Source organism: Cynocephalus volans, chromosome 11 (genome assembly GCF_027409185.1).
Source record: "Cynocephalus volans isolate mCynVol1 chromosome 11, mCynVol1.pri, whole genome shotgun sequence".
Classification (NCBI taxonomy): domain Eukaryota; kingdom Metazoa; phylum Chordata; class Mammalia; order Dermoptera; family Cynocephalidae; genus Cynocephalus; species Cynocephalus volans.
This window is the reverse complement of record NC_084470.1, coordinates 27958343-27970851: the sequence shown is the minus strand read 5'-3', so window position 1 is coordinate 27970851 and position 12509 is coordinate 27958343. Positions and strand designations below refer to the sequence as shown.

Sequence of the window (12509 nt, the reverse complement as noted above, 5' to 3'; positions counted from 1 at the left end):
TCCTCTCCTGCCCCACTCCCATTTCCTTCTCCCAGAAACAACTTTTATTTTTTTAACTGATTCTTTTGAAATTGACAGATTTCATAAAGATCTAGCTTGTATTTCTACTTTTTGATTTTTGAGTTCTAGGCATTATGAACTGACTTCCTACTCCAAAAGTGGCTGATGTATGTTTCTTAATTTGCCATTTGTCTAAGCTCCTTCCGAAGACATTTAGGTGCAGAAGATATTCTGTCCTATTTAACCGTGACCACAGCCTTCTGACCTGACCAGCCTGACCTGGTTGCCCGCTCTGCCCAGGGCTCGGCGGCTGCACTGCAGTCGCCCTTCACCTCCACTGGGGCCTGCCTTGCCTCTCCTCTGTGCTGGATCTCTGCTTCTCGTTCTCCTTCCCATGCTGTTGGATTTCTTCCTTGTTTCATGGAAACTCATCCAGTTAGCCGATTAAGGAGGAATGAACGAGACATACAGTTTTTTGATACAGCTAACATCCTAAAATGGCTTTATACTGCTTTCAGATGTGATTACTATTTTGGCTCATCTACAATTCTGGGTTGGAATTAATTACTCAGAAGTTCGAAGGCAGTCATTTCTCCATTATTTCTAGCTTATTTTGTTGCTTTGGGAAGTCCAGTGCCATTCTAATTCCTGATCTTTTGTCTGTGACCTGTACTCTCTGTCTGGATCATTGTTGGATCTTCTTTCTGTTCCTAGTGTTTTGATATATCATGATTATTTTGACCTGGTGTATGGTCCATTTTTATCCGTCTTCCTGGGCATTAGGTAGGTCCCTTGAGCCTGGAAATGTGTGTCCTCGCACTCAAAGAAGTATTCATTAATTATTTTGATGATTTCTTCCCCTCTGTTTTCTCTATCCCCTACTTTTGAAATACCTATTGTTTAATATATTAATGTAGTTCTTTGATTTTCTTATCTCTTCTCCCCTGTTTTCTAGTTCTTTGTCTTTTTGCTGTCCTTTCTGGGAAAGTTCTTTGACTTTATCTTGTAATGTTTCTCTCATACTTTAATTTTCAAGAGCTTATTTTTGTTCTCTGAATGTTCCTTTTTTTTATAGTATACTGGTTTTGTTTCGTGGTTGAAATACTTATCTCTCAGGATATAAATGAGTATTTTAAAAGTCATCTTTCCCAATGTAGTCTGTTTCTTGCAGCTTGTGGTTGGCTTTTTTATTTGTTAGTTTGTTTTCTGTTTTGATCTCTATTTCTCATATGTCTCAGGAATGAGCTAAGTCTTCATCTTTAAAAATTGAGAACAAAAAGACTTATTGGAAGCCCTGAAGTCATGAGTAGGGCTTGTCCTCTACAAGTTTCACTGCAGAGTGATCTGGCTGAACTCTTTATTTAGCAGACCTCTGATATCAGTGTCTTTAGGTCTTTCTTCCTTGTCTAGTCAGATTCTCCTGAAAAAAATTATTTCAGTTTTCTGCCTGGAGAATAAAGGTCTGACTGCCGGCTTTCCAGGAGCCACATGGGAATAGAGAGCTGGAAGACTCGGATCTGCTATGCATACCTCCATCTAATCTCCCTGTTTCAGCACGTACCATTGGTCCTCAGCTCTGCCTGAAGTCCCTCCTCAGTCTACCTCTATTTATTGCCAGGCTGGAAAAAGGGATATTCACCCAACTGTTGAGAATGGAGGAGAGATTTGGGGATTCCTAAGATGATTTTCAACCTAACCTCCTTATTTAGCCTCTTCCCTTTACCTCCGTTTCTGAATGTACCTTATGCTGCCAAGTCATGAGTCTTCTGGGAATGTGTGGTAGAAATAAAATACATTGGTTCTTGGCTTTCCCTGCTGCTGGCTTAGGATTCAGCTTTCTCGGGTCTGCTAAGTTATTTAACACTTACACATCTGCTCTCCAGCCTCCAAAATTTTATGGCTATTTTCTCCTTTCTCGTTCTTATTATTGTTTTTTGTTTGGTTGGGTTTTGCCTTTTTAAAAATCTACTTACTATCATTTTAGTAAGATATTGGAAAGGAACGAAAGCAAATGTATATATTCAATCTTCTATTTTTTCCTTGGAGGTTAACCTATATCTTCTAAACAAAATATGTTCAATAAGTTTTTTTTTCCCCCACGCAACCCAGCACCCGGTCAATATCATTGAAATATTCAAAGTAACAGGCTCTGTTTGCCCTCTCGCATTAAACAAATGACTCGAAAGTCCAGAAGTTGGTGCAAGGATTAGAAGGTTTATTCAGATAACTGGCATCTGGGGGATGACCAGGCTAAAATCATCCCAACTTTTGATGCCTGTTCTGGGGCTTATAAAGGGGAAGAGGTGGGAAGATGAGGTAAGGGTCTTTGTTCTGAAGAAAAAGGGGGAGTCTGGGAGCAGCAGATGGTCTGAGTCAGATGTCAGGGTCCCATGATGGATTGGGAACTTCAGTACCACAGAATCTGTGGTCAGCTTCAAGTCCTTGATGTCACCTCAGGGTCAGAGTCCTTATATCCTAGGGAGAGCTCAAGGATAATAACCTCAGTCCAACATCAGAAAAATACCTGACTTGGATTTCTAATTAACATGGATGCAGTTTTCCTTTAAGTAAGAGGGGGAGTTTACAACCAGCTAGGTTGTCTTGCCTCTCTCTTATATCTCCTCTTGTTTGCAGCTGATTAGTGAGGTAAGAAAAACAAGAAACTTACAGCCCTTAATTGTAATGCACAACCTCTGAAGTGAATCAACATTAAGAGGGGGGTGATTTCATCTCCAGGCAGTCTGGGCCATGTGGTCAATCTCTCAGTTCTTCTTTTAACCTCAAGGAATTGATGATTATCAGTTCCCAAGTTAAGGGCTGACTGAAACATTCTGCTTGGTCTTAGTTATGCCAAAAAGGGTTGTTTTTCTGGCTCAGGTCCCTTTCAAAAAGACATCAATAATTATTTACGGTCTCAGAGGTAATGCTTTTACAAATTAAGTTGATTTTAGGCAACTTCATTTTTTATTTCTGTAAAGTTGTAAATCTTGTGGCATTGTGAATAAAGAAATATTGTATCAATTTTTAAACTAAATCCTAGCTTTCTTTATAGTAAATTGTATCGCTGAATGCACATGGAAATTTTTCTAGCATGTAGTAAGTAAACAACTGTTGTTTTTACTACTGTCATTATTCCTTATTTCAGTACAAATAATTCTAGCCAATAGTTAAGTGTTATTGTTTTAAAGGTGTTTATATTTAAATTTTGTTTTTCTAGGCTTTTTGTTTCTTTTCAGTTTAGTCACTTACCATCTCATTTGGAGAAAAAGTTCTCCTCTGACCCAACAATTCCAGTCCTAGCAATCTTCCCGAAGGAAATAATCAGAATTGTGCACATAGCTTTATAATAATATTGCTTACTACAATAACAAACCTAAATGCCAACAATAAGGGACTGATTAAATAGATCATGGTACATCCATGTACTAGAATACTATGCAGCCATACCAAAAAAAAAAAAAAAAAAAAGATTTTGCAAAAGAATATTTAGTAACATGAAAATGTCCAGAAATATATATTTAGTTTAAAAGGCAACAGGAAAAAGTATGACCCCAATAAGTTAAAATGAATATAAATCTTAATACCAAAAAAGAGTAAGAAAAGACACCAAAAAGTGAATGAAGATTATTTGGGGAAGAAGGGATTGCTGGGGATTTTTTTTTTCCTTCTTTTTTTGGAAATCTCTCAATTTTCTAAAATAAAAGTGAAGTATTTTCCTTTGAATTTCTACCTTTGAAATTTATTTTTTTTTAATTTGAATTTAAAACACATACACATATATAAATATATAATATGATTTTAAAATAAATAACTTCTGCTTTAAGATATCTGCTGGGCTTCCAGGAGAGCTGGGATCCCCTGGGGAGCCAGGACCTCCTGGACGCAAGGTAAGCGGAAAAGCTATAAATCACACCAGGTCCTTTTCCACTTAAAAAGTCAGTGCATGGAACCTTCATTGTCCAAATGTACATGCCTTCTGTCTCTGCTGTTTGGCCACAATTTTCACTATTTTTTTCCACCTATATGTGCTCAGAGAAAGAAGAAGAAAATGCTGATTAAGTATATCTCTTGGGAGGTGGGGGAAATTGAGGGAGAAAATGAAAAATAATAAAGTAAAATGAGATTTCTCAATAATCAGTGAATTTTATTTATTTGCCCAATCATTGTCCTCTTCTTACATTTAATAAGTGACCAGTGAATGAATGGAAGAGAAAGTGAAAGGAAATTAATAAATGGTGAATATGATCAAAGTTGCATTTACATGGAACTTATTATTTGTTTCAGGAGTTTCTGTGAGGCTCCATTGCATTTTTCCTTGGGTGTATCTCTTTGAGAGTAGCCAAACTCTTCCTGTTCCAAAGATGGGATTGACCACATGAAATTAGAACAATCCCACCTTGGGCTGACCCCGTGGCTCACTCGGGAGAGTGTGGCGCTGGGAGCGCAGCAGCGCTCCTGTCGCGGGTTCGGATCCTATGTAGGGATGGCCGGTGGGCTCACTGGCTGAGCGCGGTGTGAGCGACGCCAAGCCAAGGGTTGCGTTCCCCTTACCAGTCACAAAAAAGAAAGAAAGAACAATCCCACTTTGTTTTTTCTATCTCCAACCCAGACAGATATATATATATATATATATATATATATATTCATTTTTGGAAGACAGTTGAGATAACCTTTCCAGATGTTCAGTTTGAGTCTGGTCTCTTTGTCATGCAACCAATGATGGGAACAGATTAAGGTTCCACTCCGGCTGCTGCTCAGGCAGAGCATGGGAGTTGAGGAGTTCTGAACTCCTGCCGTAAGAAGGGGCAGCGCACACGGGTGGTTCGGCCTTGGCTACTCCTGAGTGGTGGGCTGGCTCTTAATCTCTGCAGGCCCAGTGCCAAGTTGTCAGCTTCATCCTCAGACTCCGGACAACCCTTGTCATCCAGAGATGGAGCTGGAGGAAAGTGGCCTTTGGGGCTTGTATGCATCAAGCTCGCTGCTTATAGTTGTTCCCCTTAGAATGTTACTGTTAATAAGGTAACGAGAATCCTACCTGTGTTCCTTTTTCCTCTAACTTAATAAGACTTAAACTTCTAAAAGTTATCACTTTCTTAGGGCAATGTTTGTGCACATTCTGGCAACTAATGTGTGTATCCGGAGATGTAAAACCTTTTTTTTTTCTTTCCCTAGGGTGTGAAAGGGGCAAAGGGATTGGCTTCATTTTCTGTAGGTATCTCCTGACTTCAGCGGAGTGCTCTCAGCATTCCATGAAATTAATGTATTTTTAAACTTCAGGAACTAGCAGGCTGTTGGTTAACTCTTTCTGTTTTATTTTTGAACTGCAGACATGTGAGCTCATGCAGTATGTGCGGGACCACAGTCGTAAGTACCCTGCTTAAAATGACCACCTAAGTTGTCAGCATTCACAGAAGGAAAGCAGGGAACTATATACTCTTATACCTTAGGCCATTTGCCAGCCAATTTCTAAAAATTAGAGATGTCACTGCATATATTTTGAGTTGGTATAAACTGATGACTATTAAATCTCTCTCTGGCTGCCAGCATGTCTATTGGAACCCGTTCCAAGCTCTAAGCAATAATATATCTAGAGCTTTTAATCTAGGGAAGATTGAGATCAATCAGTTGGAGAGACACACTAAACTTTTTTTGAATGATTATTAACGCCTCACAGTAACGGACAAGATCTAATTCATCTGGTGTGAAAGAGGCAGCTGTGATAATAGGGTGTCCTGGTGGGCAGAAGCCCTAACTTTGGTTTATTGTTTATTGTTCCTTTCCAAAAAAAAAAGATATGTTTGATTACTTTTAGTTGGAATGATTGATTTGCCTGTAAAACTCATAATAATACTCATCCTGCCAACATTTTTTTTTCTCTCTCTCAATATTTTTAAAGCAAAAAGGCATTTTGATTTGGCAAATGCTCTTTTGGATTTGTTTTAAGACCCTTGTAACAGCCTCTTCCATTAAAGTATGTGTTGGTACCATAAAAAGAAAAAGAAAATTCCATGTACAAGATAAAAAGAGAGTTGACTAATGTTCATCCATAAATGCATAATGACTTCCCAAATAAACAATATGACTGAAAGGAAGAGTCAAAAGTTCCCTCAAGGCATTGTGGGGGATGAAAATAGATGAATTAGAGACTATTTCTGTAGAGAGTATTAGTCTCAAAGATATAGACCTTGAATGCAGTGTTGATCAGAACTCTGCCTTTTTGTAGCAGAATGAAACCATTATGGGAATCAAAATGTATGCATTGGTTCGTGAAGGTTGGTGGTTTGGGGGCTGAATTAGCACAGCAGGTTTTCTGACATAGCCATATGAATTGTTCTGACTCAAGTGCAGATCCAAGTGTGATAAGACCTGATCTTCTAAAGTTTGAAGGGCTCTGTACAAAATTACAAATTCGAAAGTAGGTACAAAGTTATTTGAAAAGTAAGTGTTATTTAGAACAAGAAAGGAAATCACAACCAATGACTTCTGCATATTTTATGAAAGCACATGATCATGTGAACAACATGGCTAGGGCCCCTGCAAGTGAGAGGTCTAAAGCCGCACTGTCCAACAGAACTTTCTGCAATGATGGGTGTTCTCCTGCGCTGTCCAAGATGGTAGCCATGAGCCATACGTGGCTTTAAGCACTTGAAATGTAGCTATTGCAAGTGAGAAGCTAAATTTTTTAATTTCACTTAATTTTAATTAATGAAAATTTAAATAGCAACATGTGGCTCGTGGCTGCCACATTGGACACTGAAGGTCTAAAGCAAATGTTTATTTGCTTCAGAGTTAATCTACCTTTGATATTATATATAATATATAAATATATACATATATACATGTACTATACACACATATAGGCACATTTATATATGTGTGTATATATTGTACATATATTTTGTATATATACATATCTACATGGGGGAGATTAGGACCTTTTAACTTTCCAAATTCAGTGCACCTCCCTGCAACAGCATGTTCCCTCCCAGACAGAGGTTCTTTGCCTCTGACAGCTGGCTGCAGGCCACTGATTTATGGCCGTATATTGTCTCACTTCTCCCATTCCCTTCCCTGTGGGGGGAATAGTGATTTTTAAACAAGATGCTGGCCTCTGTTTGCATTTTCTCCAAACCGTATCTGTTGCCTTGATTTCTGAGTCATCTGCAAAAAGCAGACAGAGGGAAGAACCTCGCTGCCATGATTTTCCTACACAGTACAGAACTCTGCTCTCCTACTAAGTAATAACCTAATCTTTGTTCTTCTTCCCCAGCTGGCGGACACGGTGAGTAATCTTTATTTACAGCATGTTTTTAACCAAGCTCCAAAATGTCATACATCTGGAAAAATGAGTTGGAACAATGTGTTGCCTGCCATCTGATAAAGATTTTATCTGGGCTTTCTTTGCTGCCTTGTACTGGTAGCAAAGACCTGCTGCCTCCAGGAAATCACAGTTCTAGCTGAGCTTCACAGATATTTCTCAACCAACTGGTTTGCTTTTTTATTATTATTAATATTTTAATGACTAACATCACCATTCACCTTACTGTTAGATTTTTATGTAATATTTATCCCTCCCTTCATTTTCTCTCTATGAATTTGTTGTATTGTCTCTGTAGTCCAGTGGTTAGGGATTAAGATGCAGAGGGCAGAATAAAAGTAGGTATGATCAGATAGCAAGTAAGCAGAATGTGCAGTTTGGATAGTGCTAAAAATTCATGGAGCTCTTGCCTGATGTTAATTACCGAGTTGGCTTAATATCTTTCAGTGCCAGTTCTCAAGTATTTTACAAATGCTTCTTACATGATATTTTTGTATAATCCATTATCACCCTTTAATATAACTATACCCTTTTACCTTTTGTATAAACCCACCAAAGCATGCCCTCTGATTGATTGTTCATTCATTCAACAAATATTTCTTGAAAGCTTACTGCATGCCAGTCTCTTTCCTAGGCACTGGGACACAGGGTTGAATAATGAACATGATTCCTGTCCTCATAAACATCCATCCTCAAGGAGGATCTGGATAATAAATCAATAAGCAAATGAAAGGATTCAGAATCCTATAGTTGCTATGAAAGAGACAGAGCATCAGATGCTCTGTCACAGAATAATGTTAGGGGAGTGGAGAGATGCTTTTGGATGGCTCTTCTTTGAGGCAGTGAAATTGGAGTTTGAACTAAAGAATTAAAAAGAGCCTGCTTTGCAAGAGCTAGGCAGAGGGCATTGCGGGTGCAAGGGCCATGAAACAGGACAGACCTAGGCATTTCCCAGGGACCGAAAGAGCCCAGAGTGACTGAGACATACTGAGGGAGAGAAGGCATGTTAGCAAATGGGAAGTAAGCAGGGGCTGGATCAAGCTGGGCTTTGCAAGTTACAATAAGGAGGCTTGATTTTATTTGAATTGTTACAGGAGGGTATTAAAGAGTTTGTTGAAAATATTGATGGGAGGAGTATGATCTGATGAGCAGTTTTTAAAAGCTTACTTGGACTGCTCTGGAGAGAGTGGACTGTAGGGGAGGATAAGTGTAAAATCCAGAGCACTAGTTAGGAGGGGGTTATGGTAGTCCAGACACAGATGATGGTGACCTGGACTGAGACCACCAGTGTTGTGCTTTAGTTGTGTGGCAGTGGTTTGGGCTGATACTTGCCTCCCTCTGTTCTTTCCATCACCTTCTTTGTGGCAAGCAGCAGCTATCAGTACGTAGTATGTGGGCACAGGAACATGTTTGATGGATCTCCACAGGGTGATCCATCCTTGAAGAGGGACTGCTGAGTACCATGGCAACTCAGCCTAGCATTCTTCAGAATCCTTGAGATTCCTGTCAGTTTGCTGTGTTTCAGAGGTTGTATTTTGCAAGCTGAATTTGCCCTTAGGTATTTTTTTTCCTGGAAACTTGAATTTTTATATATCTTCAGCCTGTGCTGTGAATCTTTTTTCTTCCTTTATCTCTATTGTACCTGAAGCAAATTGTTGTTGTTTCCATATGCAAATAACAGCCCAAACAAAAAGCAGAACCACTTTCAGGTTTGCTCATAATTCTTCTCATTTTTTTAATTGTAAAACTGACATGATCTCCATTAAAAAAAAATCTGTTCAACCCACTGATTAGACTCAGAGACTAAGAAATTATGTCCTGTTTCCACTGAAATGATCAACTTGATTTGGGTTTGAACATTTATTCTCACTAGCCAGGTGATAACTCCTTTTGCCTGTTGAAGGTCATGGAGTGAATGACTAGAAGGAGGTAATAATCCAGTGCTAAGGTGGGCAAGGCCCAGGTGGCCCATGGCTAAGGGACTGCCTCCTAGCAAGTCTGAGTTCCTGAGCTCGCCTGTGAAGAGCTAGTGGCCTCGTACTGTGTTTATTGTCTCTGAATCTGACTTTCTGGTATCCGAATGAGAGGAGGCCCCCCCTCCAAGGGAAACACATCACGGGGATTTCCTTTTGCCAACCTATATGCCAACACGAGGCATCTTACACATTGTTAAAATTTTGGTCTTCTTTCTATACCTGTTACAAACAACTGTTTTTGTTTGACTCTTATTTATTCAACATTTCTTAAATATCTACTATCTGGCAGGACTAATAACCTGGAAGATCAAGAGAAACACAGTTCCTATCTCCATATGTCATAAATTAGCAGGAAAAACAATCAGATAATCATATATTAATTGCCAACTGTGATAGGTGCAGGATACTGGGATCAGGATGAGTAAATTAGGACCAATGAATAAGGATACATAAATCTGTAATTAACACTTAAGAGTTCAACAAGCATAATTCAAACTTTCTCTAAGTAATAAGACATATTTGTTCTGTAAACTTGCATTTTTAACTGTTATATAAAAAATTATCAGTTACAGCTTTCCTCATTCTCCTTTAGTGATTATGGTTCTCTCTCACAATGAAAAAGTCTGTCATAATTATAACAGTAATGGCCAACACGTATTAAGCACCTACTATGTGCCTGGCACTGTTGCTCTAAGTGCATTACCTGTGCTGATTCATTTAATCCTCAGCACAGGCCTATGCAATCAGTGATACTATGACTCACATTTTACAAATGAGGAAGTTGAGGCACAGAAAGGATAAGTAATTTGGAAAAGGTCACATAGTAAGTAGTTGCGTGAGGGTTCTAAACACTACCCTTTATTGCCTACTCTCTGTATCTAATGGTCTCATCTGAATCCTGCCTCAGTTCTCTTCCAATTTTTCTGAAATTATCAAAAGGTCTTTCCTAGTCATTCCTTTCTAATCCTTATTACATTTCCTCATCAAGGAGAACAATTATGTTTTAGGTAAAGTTCCAGCAACAAAACATGAAACCTTTGATCTAATCGCTACAGGTCAAAGAGCATTTCCAGGCTCTCTCGCTTAGAAGGAATTTGGTAATTAACTTACCAATTTCACAAAAAAAACCAGATTGAATTCTAGACTTTTGTGTGTGTGTGTGTGCGTGATTTCAAAGAACTAAACTCAGCTTTTGGAATAGCATCTTTAATTATTCAAGATTTAAATATTAACTCTTTTACGTTTGTTTTAATATTTAAATTATTAATTATTTGATGTTTAAATATTTGACCAGTTAACATTTAAAATTACTTTGCCTTCTGCGTGTGTGTGTGCGTGCACGTGTGTGCGTGTGTGCGTGTGTGTGTGCGTGCACGTGTGTGCGTGCGTGCGTGTGTGCGTGCGTGTGTGTTTTGTCTTAAAGTAAGCATGCTACGTGATAAGGGCATACATATTCTTGTCTTTTAGGAAAACCCGAATGCCCGGTGCACCCGACCGAGTTGGTGTTTGCCTTCGACCAGTCCCGCGGTGTCACGGAGCAGGACTTTGAGCGGATGAAGGCGATGACGGCGTCCCTGCTGGCACCGGTCCGAGTCCGGGGGAACAGCTGCCCCGCGGGCGCGCGCGTCGCCGTCGTCTCCTACGGCTCCCGTGGCTCCCACGCCAGGCGCCTGGTCCGCTTCTCCGATGCCTACGACAAGAGCCGGCTTCTCGGGGAAATCGCGGCTATTCCTTACGAGCCGTCCTCAGACGGCCGGCAGATCGGCAGAGCCATGAGGTTCATCTCCAGGAACGTCTTCAAGCGAACGCTCCCGGGGGCTCACACGAGAAGAATCGCCACGTTTTTCAGCAGCGGCCAGTCGGCCGACGTCCAGTCCATCACCACGGCCACCATGGAGTTCAGTGCCCTTGACATCGTCCCCATCGTCATCGCTTTCAGCAACGTGCCCTCCATCCAGCGCACGTTTGCGGTAAGAGGGGGAAGCCTTCCGCATAATTTTTATTTTTTAATTTTTTAAAAATGTTTTGCCTGTATTCCGAAGCCTCTATAAGAACGTGTAGAACTATACTTATTTGACTTTAATATCAAGGTTATTTGTTCAGAAGTTTTTTAAAAATCTGGGTTGGCAGAGTAGAATGATAACAAGTGTCTATTACTACGTCCTGGGAACATACTAAGCCCTTTATGTGCATTATCCTGTTTAATCCTCACCACTAGAATGTACTAGACAGATATAGTTGTTCCCATTTTATAGATGAGGAAACTGAGCCTGGAGAAGTTAAGCTCCTTGCCCAGGCTCACACAGCTAAGAAGCCGGCAGTGTCAGGACTTGACTGCAGGTTTGCTACTCTGGTGCTTCCCCAAACTTCTCAGTTGCCTCTGGATCTAAAGATACTGAATGAGGAAGCCAGTAAACATGCACAGATGCCACTAAGATAGCCAGGGTAGTAGTCATTGCTGTACGATGAAAACGTAGTGGCTGACTATAACTTCACCATTTATGTAAAGATCCGGATTTTATAAAGGAAAAACCATTCCAGTTATGACTTCTTAGACTGAGGATTAAAATGTTAATGCGTAGCATTCCTAAATAAACCACCTGGAAATAAGACGGCCATGTGTAACTTTATTTTTTATTTTTATTTATTTATTTTTATTATACATACATATGGGTACAGTGTTGATTTTCAGTAATTGTGTAGAATGTGTGGTGGTTAGATCAGTATAGTTAGCCTGTTCATCATTACAATATGCAATCATTCTTTGTATGCATTGACCAATTCCTCATTAGCCCCCCTCTCTCTTCCCCTCCCTCCCCTTTTCCACCTCTAGTTTTCTAAAAGTTCAATGTATTACTGTGTTTGTTTCTTTCTTTTTCTCTGTCTCTCTTTATTGTTCATTTGTTTATTTATGGATTCAGCTTCCAGTTATGAGTGAGAACATGTGGTATTTCTCTTTCTGTACCTGGGTTGTTTCGCTTATGGTGATTTTCTTCAGGCTCATCCATGTTGTTGCAAATGGTAGAATTTCATTCTTTTTTATGGCTGAGTAGTATTCCATTGTGTATATATACCATAATTTCTTTATCCAGTCATCCATTGATGGACATTTAGGTTGGTTCCATCACCTAGCTATTGTAAATAGAGCTGCAATAAACATGGGAGTGCAGGTATCCCTTCAACCTGATGTTTTCCAATCCTCTGGATATATCCCC

The 12509-nt window shown here is 39.6% G+C and overlaps 1 protein-coding gene across 1 annotated transcript in view; it reads left to right on the top strand.

Moving 5' to 3' along the window:
• LOC134390413 (collagen alpha-6(VI) chain) overlaps nucleotides 1-12509 on the top strand; it is a 105973-nt gene that overhangs the window by 63814 nt on the left and 29650 nt on the right. The window contains exons 28-32 of the mRNA XM_063113729.1: nucleotides 3825-3887; nucleotides 5173-5208; nucleotides 5328-5364; nucleotides 7271-7282; nucleotides 10762-11264. Coding sequence (XP_062969799.1) covers nucleotides 3825-3887; nucleotides 5173-5208; nucleotides 5328-5364; nucleotides 7271-7282; nucleotides 10762-11264 — 651 coding nt within the window. The remainder of the gene's footprint in view (nucleotides 1-3824; nucleotides 3888-5172; nucleotides 5209-5327; nucleotides 5365-7270; nucleotides 7283-10761; nucleotides 11265-12509) is intronic.